The 12,734-nt window shown below is 39.8% G+C and overlaps 1 protein-coding gene across 2 annotated transcripts; it reads left to right on the top strand.

The window, feature by feature from the left end:
• Positions 1-231: 231 nt before the first annotated feature.
• Positions 232-12,607, top strand: taf7 (TAF7 RNA polymerase II, TATA box binding protein (TBP)-associated factor). Of its 2 annotated transcripts, XM_015949516.3 has the most exons (12): positions 232-425; positions 2,925-3,001; positions 3,082-3,160; positions 3,347-3,480; positions 3,747-3,867; positions 4,016-4,074; positions 4,506-4,578; positions 6,446-6,556; positions 7,655-7,849; positions 9,383-9,495; positions 11,974-12,033; positions 12,348-12,607. In XM_015949516.3, the coding sequence occupies exons 1-12, from the start codon at positions 407-409 to the stop codon at positions 12,390-12,392; spliced, it is 1,086 nt and encodes a 361-aa protein (XP_015805002.1). In that variant the 5' UTR covers positions 232-406; the 3' UTR covers positions 12,393-12,607. The 2 variants fall into 2 exon arrangements, with proteins under 2 accessions (XP_015805002.1, XP_054596014.1); XM_054740039.2 differs by lacking the exons at positions 11,974-12,033; positions 12,348-12,607 and adding an exon at positions 11,632-11,952.
• Positions 12,608-12,734: the final 127 nt, after the last annotated feature.

The raw sequence follows: 12,734 nt of genomic DNA, 5'->3' as shown, positions 1-12,734 counted from the left end.
AAGAATTGACGTTTTGATTGTTGCGTTTAAAGCCACCAGAAAATTTCTACCTACAGAAGTTGAACGTAACATATACTAATCGCTTAAAAATATGTATATATATATTCTATCAATAGTGGATGAAATGCATTTTCAAGTGTTTTAACTTACTGAAATTATGCATTTCAGAGTTTTGTTTGATGAAAACCACTGAGTAAATGTACTTTCTATAAAGTCAACATAATAGTATTGTCAATTTTCCGAGGTAAATTTAATGCAGCAAAATTACAAGCGTAATTTTAGGATTTTCGATTGGTTCAAGGAGCTAAATCAGCGTTGTTTTATCTGAAACATGATTAGCTTTTACCTGAATTTCTTTATCTGAAAACCTTTACGAAGTGGCACCTTTTAAAATACAAAATTAAGGATGACGTCGAAAATTAAAGGTACGTAGCTCTAGCTTTTAGCCCGCTTTGCTAACAGCAATGGGTTTATTGTTAGTTATTCTTTTCTATTTGAAATGAAAACATGTGTGACTGATTCAAGTGGTTGTAGCACAAAACACAACTGAAGGTGTACTGTGTGAAGCAAAGTCACTGATAAGTCAACGCTATATGATCAATGAATGAATTAATGCTACATTAGCTTCACGTTGCTAAACATGCTTAAATGTTTAAACGGTAAAATAAATGTATCCCACTATTTCCTCGTTCGTTAGTTTTTCCTTACTGGGGCTTATCAGATCCACTCGTATGGTTTGAAGCTGTATTCTGTTCAGCTTAGTTACTTAAAAACTGTAAAAATGTTTACCATGGAAACTGTTAATTTGAACTAAGCTGCTTCCTCAGAATCTGTCACACAGGTTATGAGATTGATATTTGCAGCGCCTCATAAATTAATGGAACAAATAAATAAATAAAATAATGAGTATAAAAGTAATGAGTCATAAATATTATCTGTTATTGTTTAAATTACTTTCTACTCGGATTGCTGCAAAACTGTTACCCTTTTTTAGTTTTAAGATAAGAACAACTTTATTTATCCCGAGGGAAATTCTTGTGTCATGTACATGCTCAAAGCAGTAGGAGAGACAAAGGAACAGGTGAAATAGAAATATGATATACAATATATACAGTAAAAAATAATCTACAGTAGTACCCTGTAGGATAGTGCAAAACAAACAATCGGATAACTCAACAAATAAATACATGACTGTATCCTGGTGAATAAGTAATTAAGCCGTTGGTGCAGGCGATTCACAAAAGTGATTAAAGTATTGTGTAATAGAATTAGGGGTAGTAGCAGCATATGATATGGTAAATGGTAAATGGCCTGTATTTGATATAGCGCCTTCTAGAGTCCTGGAACCCCCCAAGGCACTTTACAACACAACCAGTCATTCACCCATTCACACACACATTCACATGATATGATGGGGGGATAAAAACATATTTACAATAAGAACTCTTGGGTGATATTGCACAGTCTGGGAGGGAACAGAATAACCCAGGTAACGGTATTAGAGGATCACCTACAGGATGAGGAAGAGTTAAACAATCCTATTGCCACCGGTATGAAGGATTTCCTGTGGCGGTCAGTTCTGCATTTCGGGGCAATGAGTCTTTTGCTGCGTTTGCTTCGATGGTCAATCATGTGGGCGTGCATGGGGTGGGAGGGGTTGTCCAAGATAGAGAGAAGCTTTTTTAGCATTCTCCTCACACAGCTGCAAAGAACACAATGCTCTCCAACACCGAGTGGTAGAACATGGTCAGCATTTTACTACTAACATTGAAGGATCTGAGCTGCCTCAGAAGAAAAAGCTGACTCTGCCCTTTTTTGAAGATAGCATTGGTGTTCTTAGTCCAGTCCAGTTTACAGTCCAAGTGTACACCCAGGTACCTGTAGTCCTCAACGATCTCAACGTCAGCCCCTCTTATGGTGACAGGAGTAGGAGGTGGGGCCTGCTTCCTAAAGTCCATAATCAGTTCTTTAGTCTTTGTGATGTTAAGTTGTAGGTGGTTTCGCTCACACCACTCAACAAAGCTGTCCACCACACTCCTGTACTCCACCACCTGACCATCCCTGATACAGCCCACGATGGCAGAGTCATCAGAGAATTTCTGCAGATGGCAAGACTGAGACTTGTACCTGAAGTCAGATGTGTCATAGTTATAGTGTCATAGTGCCATAATAATATGTTAAATGTAGAACAGAAGCAGTGCCGAGACTACTCCATTCAGCTCATTCATAATGTATTATTTATTTGTTAAAAAACGGCTAGTGAGTCCTAAAGGCTGGTTTTCTAAAGTTTAGCTCTCTCCTCAGCTCAACGGTAACTAATTGTCTTGACCTGGGCATTCTTAGGATGTTTTTTATTATATCAATAAATTTGATTTTAAAAATAAATAATTAGCATGATCCAAATATCCAACCCTATGTAGTTTGTGTATCACTCGCTTTTGTGATGTGCACATGCTCTGTAGTGTTTTTGTATTTCCCAGTATTTCCACACTGTTCATGTTTGCATTGAATGAAAACACAATTATATGAACAAAATCTGGTAAACATAACAGATTCTTCTCACTCAGTAACCTTGTCGGTAAAGTTTAGCATATTATTGTACAGATTTGCACAATTTATACATTTTAGATTCCAAATGAGTATGTCGCAGTAGAATATCTGCAAAAGCAAACAAAGTAATGATGCTGACAGAATGGTGTCAATATTTACTGAACCCCAACAATCCTGTGTTGTCAATTTAAATGATCAAGCATTAGGCATTCTGTCTTTATGCCAACATGCTGTGGGTGATTTTAGTCTATTTTTATATGTTTGCAATTTTAGTTCAAGCCCCAAAGAGGCAGCCGATTATTTCAATGCTCTCCAGTTGAAAATATATTGGATCATTTGTTCTGTGTTTTTACTGTCATGTGTTTTGGTTCTAGTGGGAAAGGTTGGCTCAAAGAGCAAAGAAGATGCTCCCTATGAGCTGGAAAGCCAGTTTGTCCTGAGACTTCCTTCGGTATGACCACTCGGTGAAATCCACTTTGACTTGGAGTTTAAAATGATGTGTTCATTTACTTTATTCTGTTTATTTTGCAGGAGTATGCTTCAACAGTAAGAAGAATTGCACAATCTGGGAGTATGAACATAAAAGACAGACTTACCATCGAGTTGCACCGTAAGATCAGTAGTCATAAAACTGGCCTGTGTGTGAGAAGTGTGTTTGTAGATTTTTATATGTGGTTTGGTAATTCTTTAGTAATCTTGTCTTTTCTGGTCTTTAGTACAGCCCATCAGTGACACCAGCTGTCGATACTTCAGCAACTTACAACAAATCTCAATCATTTGCTTCTTTCATTTACAGCTGATGGTCGCCACGGAATAGTGAGAGTGGACCGTGTTCCTTTGGCCTGCAAACTGGTGGACTTACCTTGTATGATTGAGTCTCTGAAAACTGTAGATAAGAAAACGTTTTACAAGACTGCTGATGTCTGCCAGGTAAACCACCACTCTATGATTTAATGTTTGCACTTATTAGAAATAAAATGGAAAATGCATGCTCAAACCTATATGCACTGTAAAAAAACAACTAAAATAAATCAGAACTATTTTGAGTAGGGGGAAGGTAGAAGCATAAGATTATGGATTTCCAAACCCCTCCTACAATTTTAGAAACACAAAATTTTAACTCCACAAACACACGGGCAAAAACAAAACAAACAACAACGACAATTGACCAGTCTATTATTTTTATTTTTATTTAGATGCTGGTGTGTACACTAGATGGAGACCTTTTTCCTCCGCTGGAGGAGCCAACTGGCACCGACCCCAAGAGCAAAAAGAAAGATAAAGACAAGGACAAGAAATTCATTTGGAATCATGGCAGTAAGCTGATGAATATCTCTGCATAACTGAATTTTTAATAATTTGTTCTAAAGAAAAAGTCACATGTCAGCAGTTGTGGATGCAGACTTTGCCTCCTCAGCTGATTGAATCATTTTCACTTTGCTAACTCTTTTGTTTTGGTCGTCAGTAACCTGCCCACTGAAGAACACGCGCAAGCGACGATTTCGGAAAACAGCCAAAAAGAAGGTAGACATTTTTAAAATCCCACCCTCTTCCCCATTGCCCTGCTGTTTCTTTGGCATATTGTTTGATGATTCATATATTTCTTAAGCTCTGCTCCAAATGTACTTTTCATAAAACAGCCTCTGTGGTGAAAGTGAAAACCAAGATTAACATATAAAGTGTTCCATCTTTCCTCCAAAGGCATGCAAAAAGGCAATTTCACTACTGCTTTGATCAGAGTGAAAGTGAACAAGCTTGAGTGTGACACTTTTACTTTGTCTTTTGAATAGATCTTCCTGAAGGTGCTGAGCAATATTGATTTGGCTCTTCATGTTTTTAATCACAAAAGTACTTCCTGGCTTGGATCCAACAGTTTTTTGTGAGGGTGTGTGTGTGTGTGTTTGCATGTGTGTTTGTGTGGTTAAGAAGTAACCTGAACTCTGTTTGTTTTGCAGTACATTGAATCTCCTGATGTGGAAAAGGAAGTGAAGAGATTACTGAGTACAGATGCTGATGCTGTCAGCGTTCGTATCCTTTTCGACTCCCACAGTACAAAACATCATGAAAATCTCCCTAACCTGTTACCGTCCAGCAAACTAAAAGGGTTGTTTGGAAACAATACAGCTGTAAAGACAAAAAGAGACCATGGAGATGTTTATACAAAAGTTTTAGAAATTAGGTTTATGGGGCGAATATGTTTATATTGCCAAAAGGAAATTGAAATAAAAGCAAAAAACAGCTTTGATGAAATGGGGCGAAATTGTAGCCTGACCAGCTAGCTGGGAACTCTCCTATTCAAATGACCCCCCCCCCCGGAGAATTCGAACCAAGCAAATCAGTGCTGAGCAGCGTACGAAACACACCGTAACGATGAGTTTCTCATAAACAACGAAGACGGCTTCTGAAGCGGAGTTCGCTGTAGAAGAGCTAAAAGACTTTCTTCTAAAGAAAGATCTTTGCGCTGTCGCCAGAAGCCATTTTTGACTACAGCTAAAAAAAAAAACTTCAGCGTCGCGCGTTACAGTCATCATTTCCGCCTTTTTTTCTGATTGGTTATTTTTGAGTTGGCTAGTCCTGCCTCTCATGTGCCTCTCTGCCTGTGAGTAACCAGACCTGTTTACTGTGTAGAACAGAGGACGAGTCTGGCAGGGCAGGCTAACAAAATTTAGTTAGTTAAGAACTTAACTGAACAAATAGCAAGTATAAAATGTAAGAACTAACGATGTATACAGAAAAAGTCCACATTTATGTAAACAGCTTCAGTAACTGCATAAAAAATCACATTAGAATTGTTGAGAGGTTCTTGGGACAGTTTGATGCTGATTTCATGTAGTTTCACATGTTTTGCAAAACAGGAAATATGGTGTTTCATTAACAAGTTAGTTATAAAGAAAAAAATATTTAATAACAAATCTGCTAAACTCTTTCCAAAACCTATGTCTGGAAGAACAGTATCGAAAAAGATGTGCAATGTATTTTGTCCGAGAGGCATTGCTGTAGTGCGATGTCATCGGCAGGCCCCTGAGCACATCGGGCACCCTGAGTAGATCTGGTACCTACACCGTCTCTGATCTGCTTTCACATGTACATTAGTGATGTTGTAATGCCTGCGGGGAAATGGTGTGTTCTGAGAAAAGCTGGTTAACATGTCATAAGCAGGACACACCCCTTAAATTTACATGTTCCATCCCACTTCAGCATCACTAATATATAAACGTTGGTCACGGTAATGCTAACCGCAGAACAACACTAGCCCAAGCTATTGCTAAGGACCTTATTGGACAATAGGAAAACAACAAAGAAGAATGTCAGAGCTTGCATTGATCTCGGATGAATTTGGAATATTCAGACATTGAATAAATACCAGAGCTTGGTCCACACCTCAACCCCCCCCCCCCCCAATGTCCTGAGAGGATGAGCAGAAAACAGTGCTCAGCAGTATTATGTATGACAGTAGTCTCTGTCGAGGCTGTGGTGAAAACCTGACAATCTCAAACTTAACTGTGATGTACACAGAATTTAATATCTCACATTTAATCCAAGACCCAGCAGACTCCGTCCCACCCAGCTCTCTTTATCTGGCTCCGTGTGATGCTTTTGTGAGGCAGACACTGTGTGAAAAGAAGCTATTAGAGCTCTAATGAAACCCTGAACATTTCTGACAGAATAAGAGCACAGCGGAGCGGCTTTGTCTGGCTGCTTGCTGTGTGTTATTGAGACGGTCGGTTCATTATTGTTTGGTCACAGAGAAACTAGATTCTGTTTATGTTTTTGTTGCTAAATGTTGTCCCTCAGGTGTGATTCATAGAAGAGCTTATTTAGGTTCATCTCACAGGATTTGAGGTATTTTAGTGTTGGATTTTTTTAAAGATTGGCCCTAACTCAAGATGTTCAGGATGGGAAATTATAGCAGAGGATGAGTCCAAAGAAGCAGACCAGCATGGGTCTCTGGCTAATCTGGACTCTTCACCTGGTACTTCAGGACATAAGGGTCACGGGTCCTCAGGTAAATGTAAATACACGTTCTGTTTGATGAACAGCTGGTATGGACTTTGTTGACAAATCTGGGGTACAGATTAAGACTCTGATTGTGACTGCTTTCTATAAAACCATACATAAATCCTGAAAGGACGAAAAGCCTGAATTTCTGCTTTAGTCCCTCAGGAAAAGCTAGCATAGATCAGATCTTTATACATTCGTATGCATGTATTGTTTGCTTATAGACGCATTCAGTCATATGTTGCTTCTAGGGATGTAAGAAAATATTGATATAGCAATATATCGTGATCTTTTTTCCTGCGATATATCGATATTCAAAAGCTGTGTATCTAATTTTTGGAAGAATTTACATGCAAACGTGTGTATTAACTTTTCTTTTGGTGCAAATCAAATGCCGACCACTAGTTGGCAGCAGTGTACAATGGGTTCTGTTTCCACCATTGAATTGTAAATCCCTCTATCATGGGTCAGATACCTCATGTTAAACATGATAAGTATCAGTTTTGACTGTTTATTGAATTTTCCTACAATAAATTCAGCCTAAAAAAATCGCTGATATCGTCTGACTGAATGTATCGCAATATATCGGGATATATCGTATCGCCTCCCCGTATCGTGATTCTTATCGTATCACCATCATTTCACCAATACACTTCCTTAGTTGCTTCCATATACTTTACCAGTGCTGCTTACAGTTTGTAGCCTTTTCAATTTAGACTGTCCACTTAAGAAACTTTTGACAAATTTTAAATGTTACAAGTTTTTTTTAATGGCCTTTAAAATGAAAAACACCTTATTTTGTGATTTTATTTGTGCTGAGATATTTTTTTTTATTAAAAAGGAAATTAATAAAACATGATGATCTTCATGTCAGTTTTTACAAAACGCCCAAACAGTCAAGGTTTGGGTTTAGAGATCAGAGAAGATTATTCTGGATGTTTGGACTCCAGGATGTTTTCCGTCAATGACCAACAGACCAAAAATGTTATCTTTTTATAAACTTTGGTGTCTCCAAGGGAATTCAAAGCCATCTTAGTTTTCAGAGTTTCAGCGTGTCTTGTCTGTGTGTTGTTGTTAATAACACCGTTGTGCTCTGCACGGCCAGTCCCGCGCGACGAGCTGAGGGAGATCTTCAACGACATCAGCAGCTCAAGTGAGGAAGAGGAGGACGAAGGGGACCGGCATGAAGACGAGGACCTGAATATCATGGACACAGAGGATGATCTAGTGCGACAGCTCCAGGAAAAGCTCAACGAGTCGGATTCTGCTCAGCATGAAAGCGACAGAAACAACCAGATAGGTGAGAATTAGAAGTTTGGTCGTTGTTCATCACAAGGTCAGCAGTGTGGGGGAGAATAATCTCACACTTTAAAGCTGTTTAACCTTTTTCTAAAATGCAATGTGGGCCTCGTTTATAAAACTTTGCATAGAATCCTTACCAAAACCCTACTTAAGCTCAGTAAAGAATAAATTACTCACGCAAACTAGTTTACTACGACCTATAATACTCTGCTCACTCACAGCTGCACGCAGTTTCTGCTTTCTGTATCATGGCCAGGTTTCCTGTGTCCAAAGCGTACTCACGCCAGGTCCAGTGTTTGCTTGAATTTGCGCACAATTATTCTGTCAAGTTTTTCTGAATAAGTCACGTTTGCATGGAAAGTCACTTATGCAGTTTTCAAACCTTGTTTTCTGTGCAAGCAAGCTTTATAAATGAGGCCCCTGGTCTGTAAATTATCATTTTCATTTACCTGTTTAAACATTTTCAGGTTGCAGGTTCCAGGAAACGTCTGCACGTAAAGTGCAGACTCAAATTTGAATCTCTTTACTTCCAAATAACCTACATACCTAGCTGAATGAAGCAAGTGCTGTGTTGGATTATGCAATCTTTCATGCTGTGCTTGCAACTCACACCTCAGGGTAAATGTTCAATCTCTTAGCCAACTTGGTTGTTAATTTTTTTGTCAGAGTGGTCACAGCAACAAGGTTGGACTTTGGAAGAAAGTCAGACATTAAATTAAATCAGATCACCCCTAGGTACTTGTCGAAGCAGATGTAAAAAATAAACGGAACCAAGTGTTTGAACTTTTAATAAGAAGTGAGCTTTCTAGGTCAGACATCACACACAGTCAAAGAAATAGCCTGGCTTCCCCGTAAACGCGCATGCTGCTGCACCCTGCAGACGAACACACTGACAGCTCTCAGCTCTCCTCCTTAACCAACCAGGCTGACAGGTGTTGCAGCGCGGCATGCAGCTCAGACAGCTGTCCGGTCTGACAGCGCCGGGCCTCCTTATCTGCATACGTGAAGCTGTCAGTCAGCAACTCCACTGGTCAGCTGCAGACCAGCATCCAGGCAGAGCGTTTTCCAATATGTTGCAGAATGGTTTGCCATGATTCCAGCTGCTGTGCAGGCTTGTAATAAATGGTGCAGCAAGGGCCCCTTGCTGCTTAATTTAGCACAATACAGCAACTGCATTGGAAAATTGAGCACCAGTGGAAATAAGCAGTGAATGGATGCAATTAGTTAGAAAAATATGGAGCCAGTGCAGCTACAGGTTAGTGGGAATCAGTTGAATTGAATTAATTGTAACTCTCTTTGTTGAACCTACAGCAAACTGATTTAATTGTCTCATAATGCGTCACTGCTGCTGGTGCATCATCCGTTAAACAGACCAATCGTTCCCTAGAAGGTTTAATTTACTTAATCTGCAGTCATGCATGCATTGTTCTCCAGAGTTGTTTAGTTGCATCAAGCGATGCCAGACCATTGTTTTTTTCTGAGTTGTTTTAGGACCTTTTTTAACACGTTGGCCTCCTGCTGTTTTCTGCAGTTATGGAGTACCAGGTGCAGATTAACAACATAAAGGCCAAGCTTCAGGAAACTCTTGCCCGCAAGAAACAACAGGAAGAGCTCATCATGAAGGTGGAAAACCAGGCCCTGAAAGTAAGTGGCCAATGCTTTCTTTTTGCTCCTGAATTGCATGAAATCACTAAAACACACACACAGGGTCCGAAATTAACACTCGCCACTCGCCAAATGCGAGCAAATTGCTCCATTTGGCGAGTAAATTTTTGAGCTCTATCTGCCACCTGGCGAGTAAATGTTTGCACCAAATTAGTTATGTTTATCAGTCATCTTCCATGGATTTCTGTGATACTCCTCCCGCCTGCATGCAACGTACACAAACGTGCGCGAAACGTGAGCGCCGCATCCAATGTCATTTCCACCTATCCCATTCAATCAGTTTATCAAGTTAGCAGTTAGCTTCGTGTTAAAACTAGCGGTGAAATGTGGCGGTTTTTAACTGGAGTCAGCCAGCCTTCCAAAAGAAAACTCGTCGAACTGGAAGAAAAACCACCAGGACCAGTGGCAACCAGATTTTGTGAAAAGTGGCGAACTGGAGATGGCGGAGTCGTGAGACAATGGCTACATTATGATGGCCACGTAGCGTTGCTGCCTTTCACAGACACTTTTTTTCTGCACGTGCTGCAAACAGGATAGCCGTCTTCTATCAACTGTCCCTCGGCATTCTTCAAATATCCAAAAAATGCCCGTACTTCCCACTTTGTCTTCTTTGAGGGATAATAAATGTCCCAAGTGCTGCCGTCTCCTCCTGCCATTATTTCAGCTTTGGCTTCAAGAAAGTTTTGGTCGTAAACAACAAAGCGCGCATGTGCCGCCGGTAACTTCCAGCAGATGATACGGTGGCTGGTAAGGGTCACCGCGCCTACACCGCAGCCACGGTAATCCACCGAGATAATATATATATTTTTTAAAACAAGACGGTTATTATTATTGTCTACTTTTTTACCGGGGTTTACTGCTACACTGGTTACCGTGACAACCCTAGCCCTGACACTTTCAGATATTCTCATGGTGCAGCTGTGTTCTCCAGAGATCAAGGACCTCTTGGCCCTCATGGAGGGGGCTGTCTAGCACACTGCTGCTATCCACTTAAACATTCTCCTTCTCCTGATAATAACTTTTTGCTTTCCTTGACGTTGGACGTGTTACTGCTAGTTTACCCATTTAATTAGAGATCCACTAGGATAAATACAATAAAGTTGATCTCACCAAACATAATATTTACTAAGACATCACAATAGAACTATAGACACATTATTGTGTGTGTGTGTGTGTGTGTGTGTGTGTGTGTGTGTGTGTGTGTGTGTGTGTGTGTGTGTGTGTGTGTGTGTGTGTGTGTGTGTGTGTGTGCGCGCGCGCGCGCCTGCTCTGTCTTCTCGATCCCCAGTGAGTCGTGGAGGATGGCTGCTTATACTGAGCCAGGATTCTCTGGAGATTTCTTCCTGTTAAAAGGGAGTTTTCCTCTCTACTGTCGCTGCATGCTTGCTTAGTATGAGGATTGCTGTAAAGTCACTGACACTAGTCAGTGACTTGATGCAATTTGCTGGGTTCCTTATATAGGAAACTATTTCTGATTGGCTTAATGAACTGTGAATTGGAATGTTTATTATGTGAAGTGCCTTGAGACGACTCTTGTCGTGATTTGGCGCTATATAAATAAACTTGAATTGAATTGAATTGAAGTGACTATGACCCAAATGAGGCTGTAATGCTTTGGCACAAAGACGGTGTCAGAAGCAGGAGGCCAGACTTCATGGACAGAGAAAACAAGGAGTCTGACTAGATTTCAATGAAAGAGTTCATAAAAACATCTCTAAAAATAAATAAATAGTAAAAATGACAAAAGAGTTGTTTTTCTTATTAATTGATGTTTTAATTATTTTGTCACTCCGTCTGGAATCAACATAATATAGAATAACATGCTTTAGGTGGATCTAAATCATTTAGAATTTTGGCCGGTAAAAAATATGCTTGGCTGGTAGATTTTCATCATCTACCGGCCAACTTGGCCGGTGAGTAAAAAATTTAATTTCGGACCCTGCACACACACATAAAAATATTGCAAATTAGCTAATGAGCTGGAATGCAAAAATCTTGATGCAATATACATTCTGCATTAAAAATAACTGATTGCACATATTTTTTCATATATTTGATTCATTTAAATATCATATCTTCTCCCTAGCTAATTCCAGTTTAAATCTCAATGTGCAGGAAAAACTCTGAACAAGATCTGCATCTTCAGCCAGCTGCACTTTGGTGAAGACTTTACACTGAGGCGAACATGAGCAGACGTGACCCTTTTTATATGTTGCCATTTAGAGCTCTCAATTCATAGTGCTTTGGGACCATTAAAGCCTGATCACTAGTTGTTATTATCACAGTGGCATGGAAAAGGTCAGCTGTCTCTTACTGGCATTCTAAGTGGCCCTTCTGTCGGAGAGGAAGCAGCGACACGAGCAGGCCTCTGCAGACGCACATTTAAAGGCATCACAGTTTAAAGAGGCTCGGCGTGTCCACTCGTACAAACCTTTTTTTGTCTCTTGCTGGTTGCAGAACCGTTTCCAGGCCTTGCTGGATGAGATTATTCAGCAGGAGGAGCGGGAGATGGAGCAGGTATGTAACTGCCAATAATCTGTGCCATTGTGATATTTTTGTATTTATTTTTTTACTTCTTGCAGCTTTGTGAGGTTGTCAGTTTGAGCTTGTTGATTTCATTGAGGTTTCTGGTTTTTAAAAACATTTAGTATTCTTAATTCCACTTATGAGAATGCTTTTTTGCTGTTTTGTGGGTTTTGCTTAGACACTGTTGGGTGAGTGTGTTTAAGAAGAAGGCAGACATTTCATTATGAATTGTTAAAGATTTTTTACATGTACAATAACCTTGAGTTGTGGACCTCAGTCACATTTTCTGTCTTGTGTTTTCACAGCTGGCTTCCCTGCAGGAGCAGCTGGACTCGCTGATTGAGAAGTGACCAGCAGGGGGCAGTCTCAAGCCATCTTTAGCCAGGCTACTTCCAAGGATGAGGAAGAGGAGGAGATTAGGCTGAAGGCTGTACTTCATTAGGAGACTTGCCATGTCTTTTTTGTTATTTTGCCATTTTTAATACGTGACATCTGCAGCTTTCATGTTTCTGTGTTAATATTTGACATTTTCTGTTAAGTAAATAAAAATTCTGCAAGTTTCTGAGTGCACTCTAGACATAAATATCTGCTTTAGATACCTTCTTGAAATTAAAGCTTCATCTTATTCATTTTAACTTTATTTCACTCTGCTGCTGAAAAGAAGGAAAAACTAACGACCAATGTTAGCATCA

This window comes from Nothobranchius furzeri, chromosome 1, assembly GCF_043380555.1.
Source record: "Nothobranchius furzeri strain GRZ-AD chromosome 1, NfurGRZ-RIMD1, whole genome shotgun sequence".
NCBI classification, from domain to species: Eukaryota; Metazoa; Chordata; class Actinopteri; order Cyprinodontiformes; family Nothobranchiidae; genus Nothobranchius; species Nothobranchius furzeri.
The sequence above is the reverse complement of the archived record's forward strand: the minus strand, read 5'-3'. Positions and strand labels throughout refer to the sequence as shown.